At 33.9% G+C, this 18949-nt stretch overlaps 1 protein-coding gene across 3 annotated transcripts in view; it reads right to left on the reverse strand.

Moving 5' to 3' along the window:
* The window catches only part of LOC136041186 (cysteine-rich with EGF-like domain protein 2), a 35171-nt gene that overhangs the window by 14771 nt on the left and 1451 nt on the right, over nucleotides 1-18949 (reverse strand). For all 3 annotated transcript variants that reach the window (XM_065725745.1, XM_065725743.1, XM_065725744.1), the window contains exons 2-5: nucleotides 17206-17352; nucleotides 11487-11681; nucleotides 7017-7191; nucleotides 2241-2378 (exon numbers count right to left, since the gene is read on the reverse strand). In XM_065725745.1, coding sequence (XP_065581817.1) covers nucleotides 2241-2378; nucleotides 7017-7191; nucleotides 11487-11681; nucleotides 17206-17352 — 655 coding nt within the window. The remainder of the gene's footprint in view (nucleotides 1-2240; nucleotides 2379-7016; nucleotides 7192-11486; nucleotides 11682-17205; nucleotides 17353-18949) is intronic.

Consider the following 18949-nt stretch of genomic DNA (forward strand, 5'->3'; position numbering starts at 1 on the left):
TTTTGCAATTAAATAAAAAAAAAATTTTAACTGAAAGTAAGGAGACATTAAAACTTAGAACGAACGGGAATTATTCCGTATGTGAAAGGGGCTGTCCCCTCCTCAACGCCCCGCTCTTTACGCTAAAGTTTTTATTGTTTTAAAAAGGAGAGCTGTATGAAAGAGTCAAACTTTAGCGTAAGGAGCAGGGCGTTGAGGAGGGGACAGCCCCTTTCATATACGGAATAATTTCTGTTCGTTTTAAGTTTTACTGTCGCTTCTTACCTTCAGTTAAAAAACCTTGTTTTTCTTATTTAATTTCTGAACGCCTTTGAATTAATGCAGGTTTTGATTTTGGCTCATCGCATATGAATAATTAAAAGGAAATTTGCATATTATTTTTTTTCTTTTTTGGCGAAATGGCTTTCTCACAGTTTTGTTCAGAAATTTTTGAGAAAAAAGTGCGGGGGAGGAGGCCTAGTCGCCCTCAAATTTTTTGGTTCCTTAAAAAGGCCACTAGAACTTTTAATTTTATTTAAGAACGTTTTTGTTAGTAATAAATATACGTAGCTTACGAATTAACTTACGTAACGAACTTCTATATTCGTATACTTTTATAACGTATATGAGGGGGTTCGTCCCCTCGTCAATACCTCAATTTTTACGCTGAAGTTCGAATTTTGCTCCAATTCTTTAAGATTGACCCCTGAATCGCAAAGGCCGTTTAATTAGAATAAATAGCTCTTTTGAAATTAATAAAAATGCTCTGGCTTGAAGAGCGAGGTATAGAGGAGCGGACGAAACCCCTAATATACGTGTTATTTTCTGTCTGTTTTAAGTTTTGATGTTGCTCCTTACTTTCAGTTGAAAAAACTTTTTTTTTGTTTAATTTCTCATTTATTTTTTAAATAATGCTGGAAAATCCAGCGACCCCTTCATGGAAATTCTCTTCCCCCATGACAAATTCATTCATAGAAAGATCCTCCCACGTAACCGTCACCACCGGAAAAATCCCCCCTACAAACGTCTGTATACTTCCCAATAACCAGTACTATACGTAAACAATGGTCAAAGTTCATAATTTGCAGCCCTTCCACCGGGGAATGTGGGGTATTAAGTCGTCCTCAAAGATATAGTTACTGGATTTTTTGACTATGCTGAACAAAATGGGTATCTCAAAATTTTGATCTAGTGAATATGGGGAAAAATGAGCATGGGAGGGGGTATAGTTGCCCTCCAATTTTTTGGTCACTTAATAAGGGCACTAAAACTTTGAATTTACGTTAGAATGAGGCCTCCCGCGACATTCTAGGACCACTGGGTCGATACGATCACCCCTGAAAAAAAACCAAAAAAACATGCATCAGTGATCTTTTTTCGGACAAAAAATACGAAATTCCACGTTTTTGCAGATAGGAGCTTGAAACCTCAACAGTAGGCTTCTCTGATACGCTGAATGTGACGGTGTGATCTTCATTAAGATTCTATGACTTTTAGGGGGTGTATTATATATTTATATATAATTGAAATATGGTGTATGGTGTACTTATATATTTGACATCAACAAAAAATCTAATTCTTTTGATGTATCTATTTTTATGAAAATTCCTTCTTTTAAGTGTCTCGGTTACTATGAGCCGGGTCGCTCCTTACTTACGGTTCGTTACCTAACTGTTTGATAACTATCACATCATATATTGTTTCTCAAAATGGCTAATGCAAGCAGCCACAAGCAAACTTACATATTTCGTAAAAAGGAATGAATAATAAAAGAAATCGGCAAAGATAAACAAATCTTGATCAAAGAAAACCGATAAAGATGGATAATAGATAATTATATCTAATAACAAATGAACTAATATCATTTTTATACAATCCTAATAAGCGGGGTTAATGCCAGATTTGCCTCTCACTCAATCGAACTATCTCTTGGCTTTTTCTACAATTAGCCATGACTTGAGTCCCACAACTATCTGATTTTAATTCAAGATCAACGGATTATTTTCAACTATTTATTATTATTGTCGTGTTACATATTTATTATCTTTATTTTAAATTCTATAGAAATTTTATAATCATATTTTATTACTATTATCTCGGTATTATGTTATTGTTTTATGTATTAGTATTTTCGACTGTTATTATTACTATTAAGTTAAGAGTCAATGAAGCACTTCGATGCTAAAATCTAAAAAAAAGGAAAAAAAGTCGGCCCAATTATGTAAATATTATTTAAATCACAGACCCCGAATTTTTCTTACCTGCACACGTGTAATTACCCTCTGTATTGACACAGAAGGTAGAATTTTTGTCACACTTGTCTATGGCATTTAAACACTCATCAATATCATAGCATCGTCCTTCATTTCGAATCCATCCTTCGGTACATGATTCACAGCCTGGAACAAATCTAATATGACTTTTATGCATTAATAAAAAAGAACTTTCGGAAAAAGAAATTTTTCAAAGAAAAGTAAAGGCCATGCTAAACTTAAGATCAGCAGATACAAATACCTGTTAAAATTCAAACTAGAAACGACAAGAAATTACTATTAAAGAATAAATGAAACTCAGAAAGAACAGAAATTATTACAATCATGGCAAAAAAAACATACAACAAGTACTAAAATAAATGAATAAATTAAAAGAAATTACTATTAAAGAATAAATGAAACCCAAAACGAACAGAAATTAAATAAACAATCATAGCAAACAAAAATACAATAGGTACAAATATAAATGAGTAAATCCATTTTAAAACGAGTAAACCTTAAACTGAATATGCAAATCAAGCTTGAAACGAACAAAAATCACAACTAACAGGAGTTTGGCTTTTGCTTCCTTCTCTCGCTTTAAAAGACCAAAACCTACTGCGCCATTGGCGCTTTACTGAAAACGAATTATATTACAAATATTTTCTTTTGCACTTATTACAACATTGAAAATAAACATAAAAATTATAATAGAACTAATTTTGAAGTGATGAGCTTTCAGCAATTAATATCATTATATATCAAATATTCAGTTTAATTTTATTAGTTCTTTCCAAGACTGTTCAATACAATACAGTTTCCCACAGACAAGAGTTTGGATATTGCCCCCTTTCTTAACTGTAAAAGTCTAAAGCCTACTCTGTCATTGAAACTTTACTGTAAACGAATTATATGACAAATATTTTCTTTTCCAGTTATCATAGCATTGAAAATGAAGATAAAAATTACCAAAAATAAAATCTTGAACTGATGATCTTTCAACAATTAATATAATTATATATCAAATATTCCGTTTGATATTATTTGTACTTTCAAGACTGTTAAGACGCATATATTTTTCAGTAAAACGCCAATGACGCAGCAGGTTTTAGGTAACAGTGAAAGAAGGAGTCAAAACCCAAACTTCTGTTTGTAGTGATTTTTGTCTGTTTCAAGCTTGATTTGAATACTCGACCCAAATTTCAATCGTTTTAAGATTTATTTATTCATTTATACTAGCACCTATTGTATGTTTGTTCGCTATGATTGTTTATTTAATTTCTATTCGTTTTGGGTTTCTTTTATTCTTTAATAGTAATTTCTTGTAATTTATCCATTTACATTAGCACTTGTTGTATGTTTGTTTGCTATAATTATTTATTTAATTTCTGTTAGTTTTGGGTTTCATTTATTCTTTAATAGTAATTTCTTGTCGTTTCTAGTTTGAATTTTAGCAGGTATTTGTATCTACTGATCTTAAGTTTAATACCGCCTTTGCTTCTCTTTGAAAAACTTCTTTTTCGGAAAGTTTTTGCAAATTAATTTTTGTTCGTTTTTTACAGCAAAAAGTTTCAAGTTTTTAGAAAATGCCTTATTTCAAAATCATTTTTTTTTTCAACATCAAACTTTCATCGAAGTATCAAAACTAGTACAAAAGTACCAAAGTAATGAAAGTACCCAAGTAAATAAGTTATCGAAGTAAACAAAGTATCAAAGTAACAATAAGCAAGTTCTGTAACTCAGAGCCATTTCTCTGAGACTTTGGGGGGGGGGGTTCAAACCCGGAAGCATATTTATTTGGCCTCGGAACTATCTTGAATAAAATAGCTATCTCAAATTTTTTAACGGATGCCATTTGGGAAAGTGGGGCGCGGGCTAATTGCCCATTGATCACTTTTGACTCTTAAAAAAAGAACTAAAAGTTTCAATTCCTTATTAAATGAGCCAAATGAGCCTCCAAAGTTAATACGTCCACCCGTTCCACGAAAAAAACTTATATTTTAATAACGGGCAACTTACATAAGTTATAATCCTTTCCCTAGGGTCTATAGAGGATTTCTCAACCCCTAAGTTATAGAAATTTTAATTTAGGACTATTTTGAACAAAATGGCTATTTCAAAATTTTTAAAAATACATTTGGTGGGAAATGTACAAGATGGGAGATGGGAGGCTTTTATTTTTTGATTATTTTCGTTTCTTAAAAAGGGCACAATAAATTTCGATTTCCTATCGATTAAACTACCTCCGAATTTTATACGACTACGCCTTCTATAGAAGCTTTATATGTTAACGATGGGCTGCTAGTATAACTTGCAGCCCTTTCCCCAGTGCTGAGGGGGGGGGGGGTTCAAACCTGGAACCATAGCTATATTACATTTGAACGATTTTGAACAAAATGGCCAACTCAAAATTTTGATCAAAAGCCTTTTAAAAAAAGCATGGGAGGCTGCCTATCTTCTGATTACTCTTGAATTTAAAAATGGAGCTAGAACTCCGAACAGTCCTATAAGGATTTTTTTAAAGAAATAACAATATTTCCTTAAATAGGGACTTGGGGAAATATTCAGTAAATGCTCTATACACAAATTTAATTACAAAACGATCTTACAAAAAAAATAAAAAAACAAAACAAAAAAAAACAAACAGTAAATATTAACACAGAAACAGTCAGAAATAGAACTTTGAGGTTAGCTGCCAAAAAAGCTAGATTAGCGCTAACAACGTGTTTTTAATTATTCTTCTTTCATTTCAATGAATTGCCTTGTTTCATCTCACTTTATTTATCAGTCCTGGTTGAACTTCGCCGAAATAAGGATGCTGGGACTGTTTTTAAAAAATTTTCATTTTAGATTTATTGGTCGTATGTTGTTGTAAGTTTTTCTTCTTCTATACATTTATGTTTTGGTGAGAACGGCCCTTGGACATGGGCCGACATATTCATTCAAATTAGATTTCCACTGTCTTGCGAAAAGAATTCACTATTGTTCTTCTTGTTTTGATGTTTGTGATCCCTTTTGACTCATAAAAAAGATAACTAGAACTTGCAATTTCCAACCAAATGAGCCACCTCTGAAGTTTATACGACATCCCCTTACATAAACCTAATATGCCCTCGGGGCGTAACTTACAATACTTGCCCCCGGGCTCTGGGGATTTGTGTCGACTCCAGGGTCTTTATTATTTGATTTTTGAACTATTTTTAACAAAATGGCTATCTCAAAATTTTTATCGGATGGGTTTGGGGAAAAGAGGGCGGGAGGGGGGGGGGGCTAGTTGCCTTTCGGTCTCATTTAACTCTTTAAAAGTGAACTAGAACTGTCAATTTCCAATTAAATGAGCCGTCTTTAATGTTTATTCGAGCATCCCTTCTATCAGAACCACATATGCCCCCAGGGCATAATTTACAACGCCTGCCCCCGGGCCCTGAGGGGTTGTTTTGACCCCGGAGTTTTTACTATCTGATGTTTGAACTAATTTTTTTTAAATAGGTATCTCAAATTTTTTATCAGATGGGTTTAGGGAAAAAGAGTGAGGGGGGTAGATAAACTCCTATCCATTTTGACTCATAAAAAAGTAAGCTAGAACTTTCAATTTCTAATCAAATGAACCCTCTCTAAAGTCTATACGAGTATCCCCTGAACCATATATTCCCCCAGGGCAAAGCTTACAACGCCTGGCCCTGGGGGGGGGGGGATGTGTCGACCCCAGATTTTTTTTTGTATGAACTTTGAAACTATTTTTAACAAAATGGCTATCTCAAAATTTTTATTGAATGTAATTGGGGGAAAAGGGCGTGGGGTGTGGGTGCTTGCCCTCCGATCTCTTAAAAAGGGAACAAGAACTTTCAATTTCTAGTCACACGTGCCCTTTCTTAAGTTTATACGAGCATCCCTTCTAAAAGAGCCACATTATGCCCCCAGGACGTAACTTGCCACGCCTGCCCCTTGGCTCTGGGAGGTTTTGTCAACTCCGGAATTTTTATTATCTGGTGTTTGAAACTATTTTTAACAAAATGGCTACCTCAAAATTTTTATCGGATAGGATTGGGGGAAAAAGGGCGTGGGGACTACTTGCCCTCTGATCTCTTTTGACTCTCAAAAACTGAACTGGAACTTTCAATTTTCAATCAAATGAGCCCTCTCAGAAGTTTATACGAGCAAACCCTTTATAAGAACCACATATGTCCCCAGGGCATAGCTCACAAAGCCTGACCTCGGTCCTTGGGGGTTTGTGTCGACCTTGGTGTTTTTTTTTTTATATTATCTTCGAATTATTTCTAACAAAATGGCAATCCCAAAACTTTTATCGGATGTATTTGGGGGAAAAAGGGCGTGAGGGATGAGGGCTAGTCGCCCTCTGAGCTCTCTTGAGATTCTTGAAAATGAACTAGAACTTCCGATTTCCAATCGAATGAATCCCCTCTGAATTTTGAACGACAAACCTTTCCATATAATAATAAATAAACAAATAATAAAAACTGGAGCCGTATGGCCTTTACTATAGGCTATATATATATATATATATATATATATATATATATATATATATATATATATATATATATATAAGAAAAAGAAGCCAAAATTGTAACCGCTTCTTCTGCTTTATTCACCCGGTATTATAAAAAGAAATAGCTTAAAACCAAAATAAAAAAGAAAGAACCGAACTAGTAAATGTTACATTTTCTGTTTTCGGCTCAAATTTCTTTCTAATATAGGATGTAGACATAGTTCAAAATGGTTAATATCTTCAAAATGAGTTATAACTAGTAGCTTTTTATTTACCTTCAGGTCCTGCTTTCGAACAACCCCCAGAACAAGATTTGTGACAGGGGGTACAAAGGACCAGCCTTTCATCTTGGTACGACGGAAAATAGTTAACGGCACATTGATTGCAAAGCTCTCCTGTGTAACCTTTATGACAGATACATTTTCCGTTTCCCTTACGTGTTCCATTTCCCTGAAAAATTAAACAATATTTAATTAAAAATTCTTTTTTTGCAATTAATTCCATCCAAAATTGGAGTCCAACGACAGCTTGTGATTTGGCACCCATCCAGTTGTTGCAAACTTTAGCACACTTTTAATTAGGTCAAAGCCCTTTTAATATGTGTCGAGGGACATTCTTGCAGTCAGCTTAGACATAGATTAACTGATCATTTCTATATATTCACACGCCTAAACTAAAAAATTCATTAACTTTTTGTTTGTGATATGCTTGACCCATACATGACAGTACTGCTTAGATCTGACAAGATTGGACTCAGAAGTGCAGTAGTATATCAAAAGCTGTCTAAAGATTTAGCTATTCGTAAATAAAAAATAAAAAATAAAATAAAAAATTTTAGCTATTCGTTTGAACGACTGTATCAGACAAAAAACATCTTCGAAAAATATGGTTCGATCCCGCTTTCTAGCACCATAACGAAAGACTGGTTACTTACTTTTTTTATAAATGAAAATAATAACTTAAAGAAATTACAAAAAAGAGGGGCTAGAAAAACCTGAGCTGTAGTGCTACATAAAAAAGACAGGTATATACCCCGTATCCAAAGCAAAAAAGATGGTTAGATCACGTCCTTTTTGACCATTCCAATTGAGTAGCGTGAGAAATAATCCTAAGAAAAGATCTAAAAGAAGCAAGAATCTCATGGGAGGAATAAAAAAATAAAGAGTGTAAGAGCGGGGTAAGCGCGTCTGCAGTTGCGTTGGCTTCAGAAACTTCTTATTACTGGGGTGAGTTGTTACTAGTAGCTGTATAAATAGAATAATAGAACAGTATAATACAACCGACGCATACCATTATCGAATTAAAAGCGAGAAAAAAAGAACAAGAAAAAGAGGGTTAGATCACTTCCTTTCGACAATCCAATTGAGTTGCGTGAGAAATGACCCCAAGAAAAGATTTAAAAGAAGCAAGAATCTCATGGGAGGGATACAAAAAAATACAGAGTGTATTAGCGGGATAAGCGCGTCTGCACCTACGTTGGCGTCAACGGCTTCTTGTTGCTGTGGTGAGTTCATATTAGTAGCAGTAAAATAAAATTCAAAAGATTTAGCTACACGGAAACTAACTATTAAATGGTCCCAACATTAGCAGTAACTTCATCGGTAATTAATCTACCACTGTAACACACTCAAAAAACGTTTAGTCCTCTGAGGCCAGCAAAATGATGGACAGCTCATTCAACTGATTTGACATCGTTTTGAATAGAAAGGTTTCGGAATACATTCTTAGGACAGAATCAGTTTAAAGTCCATTGAGCTAATACTACTACTAACAGATCACTACAGTACTAAGACCTGCAAACATACCTACTCCACCCACTCTATTCAACAATTCACTCTTTACTCCTTCCCATGAGGTTCTGACTTTCTTCGAATCTTTCGACCTGATCAATTAGGGGACGACTTGCTTTTTGCTTAACCTCAGATTGACGGCCAGAAAAGCAGAATCAATCTTCGGTAGTCTGTCATACGTTAAACATGGCAGCGCAATACTTAAATGAAAACATTTGTCTACGTTGCAGAGCAACAAGTGCATACAGAATCTTCAGCAATCACATAAAACATGGCAGCGCAATACTCAAATGAAAACATTTATCTACGTTGAAGTGCATACATTATCTTCAGCAATCACATAAAACATGGCAGCGCAATACTCATGAAAACATTTGTCTACGTTGCAACAAATGCAGACAAAATCTTCAGCAATCACATAAAACTTGGCAGCGCAAGACTCAAATGAAAACATTGGTCTACGTTACAGAGAAACAAGTGCAGACAAAATCTTCAGCAATCACATAAAACATTTGTCCCTTATTTTGCTCGGTATTTTTAATAATATTACCTTGACAACTATTTAATGTTTGGTGCAGTTTACTTCAGATATTTGCCTGTGTTTTCGAATGTACTTACCATTTCTATTTTTAATATTTGGATATGTGCTGTATAAGCGGTCATTATTTTAACCATGAAAGTTGACTCTTGACACATATTGATTTTATTTCTGACTCATTTAGGTTTGTTGACCTTGAAACAGAACATGCGGCTTTACTATTTATGTGCTGTTATTTATTTTTGATCTTTGTTTTTTTTTCTTTTTTTGGTGTCATGACATGCTCATGTTAGTTCCAGCTATTGTAGTAGAATAAATATGCAGTTTGATGCAGTTTACTTCAGATATTTGCCTGTGAGTGTTTTCGAATGTGCTTACCATTTCTATTTCTAATATTTGGATATGTGCTGTATAAGCGGTCATTATTTTAACCATGAAAGTTGACTCTTGACACATATTGATTTTATTTCTGACTCATTTAGGTTTGTTGACCTTGAAACAGAACATGCGGCTTTACTATTTATGTGCTGTTATTTATTTTTGATCTTTTTTTTTTCTTTTTTTGGTGTCATGACATGCTCATGTTAGTTCCAGCTATTGTAGTAGAATAAATATGCAGTTTGATGCAGTTTACTTCAGATATTTGCCTGTGAGTGTTTTCGAATGTACTTACCATTTCTATTTCTAATATTTGGATATGTGCTGTATAAGCGGTCATTATTTTAACCATGAAAGTTGACTCTTGACACATATTGATTTTATTTCTGACTCATTTAGGTTTGTTGACCTTGAAACAGAACATGCGGCTTTACTATTTATGTGCTGTTATTTATTTTTGATCTTTGCTTTTTTTTTCTTTTTTTGGTGTCATGACATGCTCATGTTAGTTCCAGCTATTGTAGTAGGATAAATATATTCTATTCTTAAACCGGAATTTTGGATGTGCTGATTTTCAAATGACAAAAGTTGGCCTTCCACAAGTAGTGAATGATATTAATCTTTACAATTTTGGTTTGCAATAGGTGTGTACAGTCAATTGATAAGGCATAGCCTCTAAGTAGCTAAAGTTAACAATTATTTGAAAAACTATGGAATTAAAACAGGTAAATGATCTAATTAGCTATCTAACAAAAATTAAATAGTTACCAAATTGCCTAAGTAATGGAATTAAACTTATTTTAACTCAATTAAACTCAATTTAAATTTGGTTTACAATATCATTACATGTGTACATTCTTGACAAAACATAATAATTAAGTAAGTAAAATTACCAATTACCGAATAAACTAAATAATTAAAACGAACAATTAAACTAAGTGACAGGGGGTACAAAGGACCAGCCTTTCATCTTGGTAAGACGGAAAGTAGTTAACGGCACATTGATTGCAAAGCTAATTATACTATGTATGAAAATTACTATTCCTCAAATCGACTGAATGATGTAACTAACTTAAATTAAACTAATTAAAAGTTGGTTTACGGTACGAGTTCACGAGTACATTCCTGACAGAACATAAAAACTAAGAAAATAAGAATACCAATTACCGATGTAACTATGAAATTAAAACAATTAAGTAAGTAAACTAGCTATGTAGCTAAAATTACTAATTACCAAATTACCTTGGTAATGTGATTTAGCTTAATTTAATCAAATTACACTTAATAAAAGCTGAATCTATATTTAGTTTAAAATAGAAGAACATGCCTATATCATTGATGAAATATAATGACTCAGAAAAATTACCAATTACCAAATAAACCAAGTAAATAAAACAAACAAGTAATTATATTAGCTAAGTAATTAAAATTACCAAATTACATAAATTGTGAAATTAAACTTATTTCAACTAGTTTAAACTTAATTTAAATTCGGTTTACAATACATGTGTACAATCTTGATAAAATATAGTAAGTAAAATTACCACGTAATTAAATTGGCTAAGAACTTAAATTGCCAAGTATCAAATTAATTAGGGAACAAAAATAATTAAGCAACTTAAAACACAGGAACTACGTTCTGCAGCTAAGAAGAATTCTCGATTCGTAAATCTTCCACAATTGAAAAATTAGGATAAAATTTGATGGTCTCTTTTCAAAAAACGATTTAAAAAATAATAATAATTGTATTTCGATACTCTTAGTTTTTCTTTTAATTCGACTTTTTCAACCCCCTCCCCCCACCCCCCACCCCCAAAAAAAACATCCAATGATAGAAAACTTCCGAGTAATGTAATAAATTTTCGCAAAACCACCACCCGCTATTGTAAAAACAGAAGTCTTTTTTTAAATCAGACTTAAAAAAAAGAACAATCAACCTCGGAGTAAATTACAGTAAATTTCCAGCATTTACTTTTTTTTAAAAGCTATTTTTAAGACATATCCAATGCTTCATACAACGCCAACAGCTAATGCCATACCTTACAATCACCATTCCCAAAACAAGGGTTATTTACCCCACCAAGACAGGGCTTACATTCAGGTCCATAGTGATTTACAGGACAACAGGCCTTTAATCTTTCAATACAGAAAAACTTATGCAGATCTGGCTCGTCTCTCTGATTCTTCCACCATTCTTCTAAATGATCTTCATTCTCGTCAGCTAACAAATGACACTAGAAATTGAAAGAAATAATTAGTGTAATTATTATATTATAATTAAGGCCTTTATTATTGAAGCTTTGATGAAATTAAAGACAACATTTAGGGTACAACAAAGGAATATTTAGTCACTTCAAATGGAAGGGGATGCCCGTATTAACTTCTAAGTTGACTCATTCGATTGCGAATTCAAAGTCCTAGTGCCTCCTGTGAGTTAACGATGATTATATGGCAACCAGCCCCTTCCCGTGCCCCGTTTCAGTCTCCAACCATCCCCACAAGGACATCCAAAATAAATTTTTTGCTAGCCATTTTATTTGGAAATGTCAAAGAGTCCAATAGCTCCATGGATGAAAAGACCCCCAATTGCCTCAGGGGGCAATAGCTGTAAATTACCTAATTTGCCCATTATCTAACTAAACGAAGAGATTACTATTATGAAAGGAGAGAACGTCGAGCGCTGGGTGGTCTAAAAAGGCTAAAAGTCAGTCTTGAGATTATATTTCAATGAATGTTAGGGGGAGAGGATGTTGAACTATATAAAAAAGCAGTATGTCTATTCAGGCTATCAAGAGGGTCATTGAATATACATTGAATTTACGAACGGAATATATATATATATATATATATATATATATATATATATATATATATATATATATATATATATATATATATATATATATATATATATATATATATATATATATATATATATATATATATATATATATATATATATATATATATATATATATATATATATATATATATATATATATATATATATATATACTAGGAAAGCAAGTGTTGTAAAATCAATAATTATTTATGGGGGTACCATTCATACGGTTTTAAAGATGATTTTTTTTGTACCAATTTTGTTCGGATGTTTCCCGAGGATACCCATAGGGGGACAAAGCCCCCCCCCCCCCCAGGAAAAAAAGACATTAACCACTGGATATATATAGAAATGATAAACATTAATTTTTAAACACCATGAAAACAATGCTGCTGGTAGCACTTGCTACTCCCCCTCCCCCGAAAACTTTCCCGGCAAAACCTAAAATACCTAATCCAATCTTCCATTTCTGTGCCGGTAGGTATACCAGTACAATCTTTTGCCCTAGAAAAAGGTAGTCGCAATGGAAGGGGTGGTATTAGCCATCAGCACTATTCGTAAGGGCAAGACCAAAAGTATTCCAGGGAATCAAGAGGAAATAGATATCAATTTCTGAATGAATGTGCCACCATGGTTCTCGAATTAGAATGCTCAATACATTGTTTTTTGATAAATTCAAATGTATTTATTACTGCACAGTTCTCACTTGAGGGCTTTCAGGTCATACTTGTGGCATTTTTGTGAATAAGGGCTTGAAACCTCTGGGATAGATGTCTTTTGTGCTGAACTCGATCGCGTAATTTCCCTCAAAATCACCTGCCTTTTTGAATTGATGCCCCCCCCATTTTTCAAAAATGGGATACAAAATAAAGGAAATGAGGGAGGGAGTACTTTAAAAAAAGCCTCTTTTTCTAACTCAACAGCCCTATTGTTTAAGGAGTCGTTCTTAAAGAATCGAGAGAAAAATTCAAACTTTATCGTAGAAAGCAAGGTTTTGAAGAGGTTACAGTCCCTGTTCATTTACAGAATTGTTTCTGTCTGTTTTAAGTTTTATTATTGGTTCTTACTTTCAGTTGAAACAACTTTTTTGTAAATCTAATTTCTGATCATTTTTCAAATAATATTGGGAGATCCACCTCCCCCACCACAAAAACACCCCTACAAAAAGTTCCTGAATGGAACGTCGCTCCCGCGTAAAATCTCCCCCAGGTCATTTCATCCTCGCTGAAAATTTCCCCAGAAAATTTGGTCAAATTATCCTGTGTAAAATTACACCTCGAAAGTTCACCCCAGGAAACTCCCTCCCCATAACAAATACGCCCATATAGAAATGTCGTCCCAGAAAACTTCTGTATACTTTCCAATAATAAATGTTTTACGCAAACAATGAGCAAATTTATAACTTGCAGCCCTTTACCCAGAAGCTGTAGAAGGATCATGTCATCCCCAGAGGCATGACTATTAGACCTTTTGACTATGCTGAACAAAATGTTTATCCCGAAAACTTTTAAAGGATGACTTGGGGGAGGGGAAGGGCCATGGGAGGAGGGCCAGTTCATCGCCAATCTTTTTAGTCACCCAAAAAGTGCACCAGAACTTTTAGTTTATATTTGAATAACCCCTCTCTCGATCTTCTAGGACTATTGGTTCAATATTATCACCCCTGAAAAAAAAAGACACATCTTACTATTCTTTTTCTTAGACTTCTAATATAACGCAGCCCCCAAAACACGAAAAAAAAATTAAAATGTAAAAACAAATGCTATTGAATATTCTGCACCATATATTTTGCCAAAATTCTGAAATATTGGTAGAATATTCCGTTATTCCATCTTATTTATTTTATAACACTTTCTTTTTGGCTAATCGACTTTATATGAGTGGGAATTTTCAGCTGGGGGTGTTCTTCGGGGGCAGAATACGCGTAGCACCTCTCCAAAGGTTGGTGTTCCTGCGAATGTGAAGAATAATAGCCTTTGTGGGAATTAGTATTACATATTTATTGTATAATCGATCAGACATATTTCCATCCATGATCCTTATATACCCCAAGGAACAGAGCAAACTAAAATTTTTACATGATTATACCAGCTACCGTGCGTCAATCATTGTCTAATTTCGCTCTTTTGTAAGCAGCCCCTGAAAAGCAGAGACATCAAGCTTATCAGATACACATGTCCGAAATTTGAATTCCTTTGACTATGACAAAGTTTGCTGACAGAACCAAGTTCTAGAATTGAGATTTTTTGTTTGCAAATCCATGACCTCTTAAAATAGTAAATACAGGCTATGTTGAATAACAGCATGCACATTCAATACTTTGAGTGTCAAAGTTTTGGTTTCCCTATATTAGACTTTAATTCATCCCCGCATTGCAATTCCTGGCAGAAGGGCCTTGAGACGGAGATCAGTACCATCAGTTCGAGCTTTAAGGGTCTAGTGCCGTATCATTTACCTTTTTTTTTACCTTTTAAATTGTTACAAACGCACTATAAAGATGTAGGAGAAGGAGAAGTGGATCTTTTGTGTGGCGGACGTGATAACTTAGGTTTTAAAAAGTCCATTTTCAAGTTAAAATTTTTTTCAACCTCACATGCCAGGTCTTGCTGATCAATGCAAATAGAGATTTATCCCAATAACCCCCTATATTTAGATTAAGCCCGCAATACAAATGCTAAGAGGAAAAAATATCTTTTTCTTATTACAAAAACATTTTTGGTGTAGAATAAAAGACTGAACTCAAATACTTACCTACAAAGGCGGAAGGCATGGGGATATATCCCATCTTTAGAATGGGGGGGGGGGGTTCATGATGCAGATAGAAACCACTAGTTTCTTTTAATGAAACTTACGAGCAATATTAAAACTTACAACAAATGGAAATTACCCTATGCCCCCTCCCTTTTTTCTCCTTGCAAGAGACCAGTCCAAATGGAGGCACCGTGTAGCATCACTCTCGACGCCGGAAGCATTTCGGCAGGAGCATTAAGTCTAAGTTAAGTCAAGCCTCCCTTTTACTGTTCCCACTCTTTATGACAAAGGTTCAACTAAGTATATTTTATAAGAATAATACACTTAAATATATAAGAATCAGAACTAACTTCCTTTAACCATTGAGGATCTTGTGCTGAATCATTTAAGACAAGATTGGTACAATCTTCATTTTATGACAAGGAGTTTGGTTTACTATAGGATATTATGTTAATATGTGTGTCTTTTTGCTTTATTGTGATTATTCAGCAGCTTATTATTATTGTTTTTTCTAACAAGCTCTGGACTTATATATAAAATAATGCTCACTGCACTGATACACCTTTTATTGTGAATAAGAGCCAAAATGGAGATAAAAATATTATAAATTCCATAATTCTGGTCCTGGAGCTACTACATTGTTGTTTTAATAGTCATTAAAAACTTTCAATGTTGCTCTTCATGTCTGAGATAACTAGTTTTTTTTTACATATAAGAATTAACACATTGTTGAAAGGAAGGATGAATTTGATTAAAATGATACTACTCAAATAGGTAAAATATATATTTCTTCCAAGATATTCAGTCAATCTCTGGTAATCATGTCTTGTTAACATGGAAAAGAGCCAGTTTTAATTTGGGTTATTCTATGTTACTTGACCTCTGTGGGACTTCGCCCTCTTCCCTTTCATTAGCAATATAACAACTAAGCAAATGTTTAGAGGTTAATGATTCCCTTAAAGTTGCAAACTAATAGCCAAGTTCCCATTCTAATTTACGTAATTTGTCCTAATTAGCTAATTTGTCAATGCTCGTTTTGATTTATTATAATTTCTTTAGTACAAGTTTACTTCTAACCCGAATAACTAAACTTTTATATTTACACGATTTTCGATTTTTTTTTTTTTGGAGGGGGATGAACCTCGAATTAAACTTGTTTTAATTTTTTCTTAAAAACTTTTATTTTATTTGGAAAACTTTTTTGCATAATCATACTTACTTATGCCTGGTTCTCATGGTCTAAGTTTGAGAAATTGCCATAGCACAAAAAAATAAAAAAAATAAAGAAGTTTCAGGACAGAGTATGACCTCTTTTCTGCTCTCCAAGGATTATAAGAGACACCTTTCCTGATCCACGCATTAGCGTGTTGGAAAAAAAAGAATACATGTTAACAAATCCCATGAAAGAAATGATAAACTGTTCAATGAGAGCAAGTTTCTGTTCCAAAATAAACAGCAAATTTCATAACATACAGACTTAAACACTATCCTATACAATCTCATTACTCTCAGATAGTGTTAACAGTAGCCCAAGAAGAAACTTCCGGGAAAAAAAAATTACATTAGACCAATAGTCAGTAAAATTTAGTGCCCTATTTAGCGTGCTGAAAGATTCACAATGAATAATTTAGACTTTTTACCTTGGAGTGATCTCAAAATATATTTTCTGTGATGTATGAACCTAAAGAAAATAGACAGCAAAAGGAAATGGTGAAAGCATAAAGAAAAATTGAAGGGAAATCCTGAACAGAGAAAAAAAAACTACTAAAAACTAGTGATAAACCACAAGAAGAGGCAATTCTGATACTGAATGTGAAACTTGTTTGCTCTATTTCAATGATCATGAGGATATGCCTAACACAATGTGAGTGTATATGATTTATGCTATCCAAATAAAAATTGACAGGGCATTTCCTTACCCCTGTTCAGTAAACCAAAAAAAGCAGCCCCACTCATAGTTAAGATATGAGATCATCAGTATAGATAATCTTTTGTTGTTATTCTAGCCTATTTTACAGAATAGCTGGCCATTAAAAGACAAGGTTATGCACTGAAGTATACTTTCTTTACAAGCTAGCAGGTGGAGTTCACTTGTCCAAAATAAAATAAATATAAAAACAAAATGGATATAACAGCCTTTAAATTGCAGATAAAAGAAAGAAAACCTGGTCTTCTCCTTGAATGACATCTTTGCACAGTTTTTCCTGAATTTCTACAAATCTCACTTCACTTGTTGCATAACTACCAAGTCTTGTTTCCTCCCAATCTGTATTTCCACCTTCAAATTTTCCTCTTGAAGTCCTTTCCATTCCCTAAAAAATTGCCATTAAATTAAGAACAAATGAAATCCTAGTCAACAGCATACACTGCAACAATTGACATGGTTTCTCACATTACTGTATTACCAGATCAAACTGGTGGTACTAAACCACTATGGTGGTACTTTTACCACTCTGGTGGTACTAAACAATTAGTCAATTTCTTTGAGTCACATTTTTGTTTGTAAAACTACTTTTAGTATGACAGTTTTCATCATGTTTGATTGCATGTTTTAACATTACTGATGGTGTTCTTTGTAAATTACTTTTATCATGTCAGTTTTCACCCTGTTTTGATTGTCTGCCATTGGAAAACTGCTTTAAATGCAACAGTTTTCATCATTTTTTTTGTCTCCCAGTGTGTAACTTTTTTTAATGTGACCATTTCCACTATACTCAACCATGTAAGGAGCCTTGCCTTGTAGATGTCAGGGGAGCATGATGGACCCCAGTGCATTAAATGAAGAGGGTTGGGCTGTGGGCTTGTGACCCACACCCAGGACCATAAGGGCCTACTTTTGGGGGAACACATCACTGCAACCAAAACACAATAATCTGTGAAGCCAGAATACTCAAATTCAGCCTCAATGAGAGGATATACTGTCAGCTGCAAACCTGCAGGAAGAATGATGGCTTCTTCTTGATGTCCTGGACACCTCTGGAGGCACAGGCAGATCAAAAAAGGAGAAAAAGCCTAAAATTGACCTGGCTACACTACAGCTTGGTAATTTTCAGTCATAGAATTTTCCTACAAGTTAAAACCTCAAAACTTCTCTGTAACCCTAGATTAAGGCTATGAGAGCAAATACAAATTTTCATTTTAATGGTACTGTAGCAAAAAAAGAATCAAATTCTATTTATGATTGTTTCATCTTTTCTATTTGCTTACTAATGGAATACTAAATAGAATCAAACCTTATTGATTATGTTATCATAGACTGAAGACTGGCAGGATCAATACAAGATACTAAAGTGCATAGCAGTGCTGTTATTAATGTTAAAAATAAAGATCACTATCTGATAGTGTCTAGTGTTAATATAAAGCTGAAATTTCAGAAGGGTAAATACCTCCCAGGAAATTATGATGCTGATACACTCTAGGGTGAGAATTAGAAAGAAACTTTCCAGGAACAATTGGATAATAAACTGGAGTTTAAAATTTAACCTGCAGGCTTGTTTTGTTCTCAGGCTTCTTGATGGAACTCCTCCCAGAACTGCTGCTGTTGCAAATGATAAGCCTGGTAATGCCTGGATGACAAAGGACTTGTTCATGCAGTGCTTGAAGCATTTCATTTCTCATGTACATCCATCCCATATTCAGCTTGTTTTACTTCTGATGGCCAACCACAAGAGCCACACAAGTTATGCTGTGTTGTATGCTAAAGGAGTAGGAATACATTTACTTACCTTTCCACTGCATACATCTTAGAAACTGCAACCTCTTAGTGTTAGCAATTGAGATGTGGCTGAGATCTTATCCTGGTTGAGCAGTTACTGAGTATGAAATAAGTCAGTAGCTTGGACAATCCTTCCCAAAAGCATTCACTCCTGCAAACATTGTCAATGTGTTTTCAAAGCCTGGTATATTCCC

Source organism: Artemia franciscana, unplaced genomic scaffold (assembly GCF_032884065.1).
Source record: "Artemia franciscana unplaced genomic scaffold, ASM3288406v1 PGA_scaffold_1179, whole genome shotgun sequence".
Lineage (NCBI taxonomy): Eukaryota > Metazoa > Arthropoda > Branchiopoda > Anostraca > Artemiidae > Artemia > Artemia franciscana.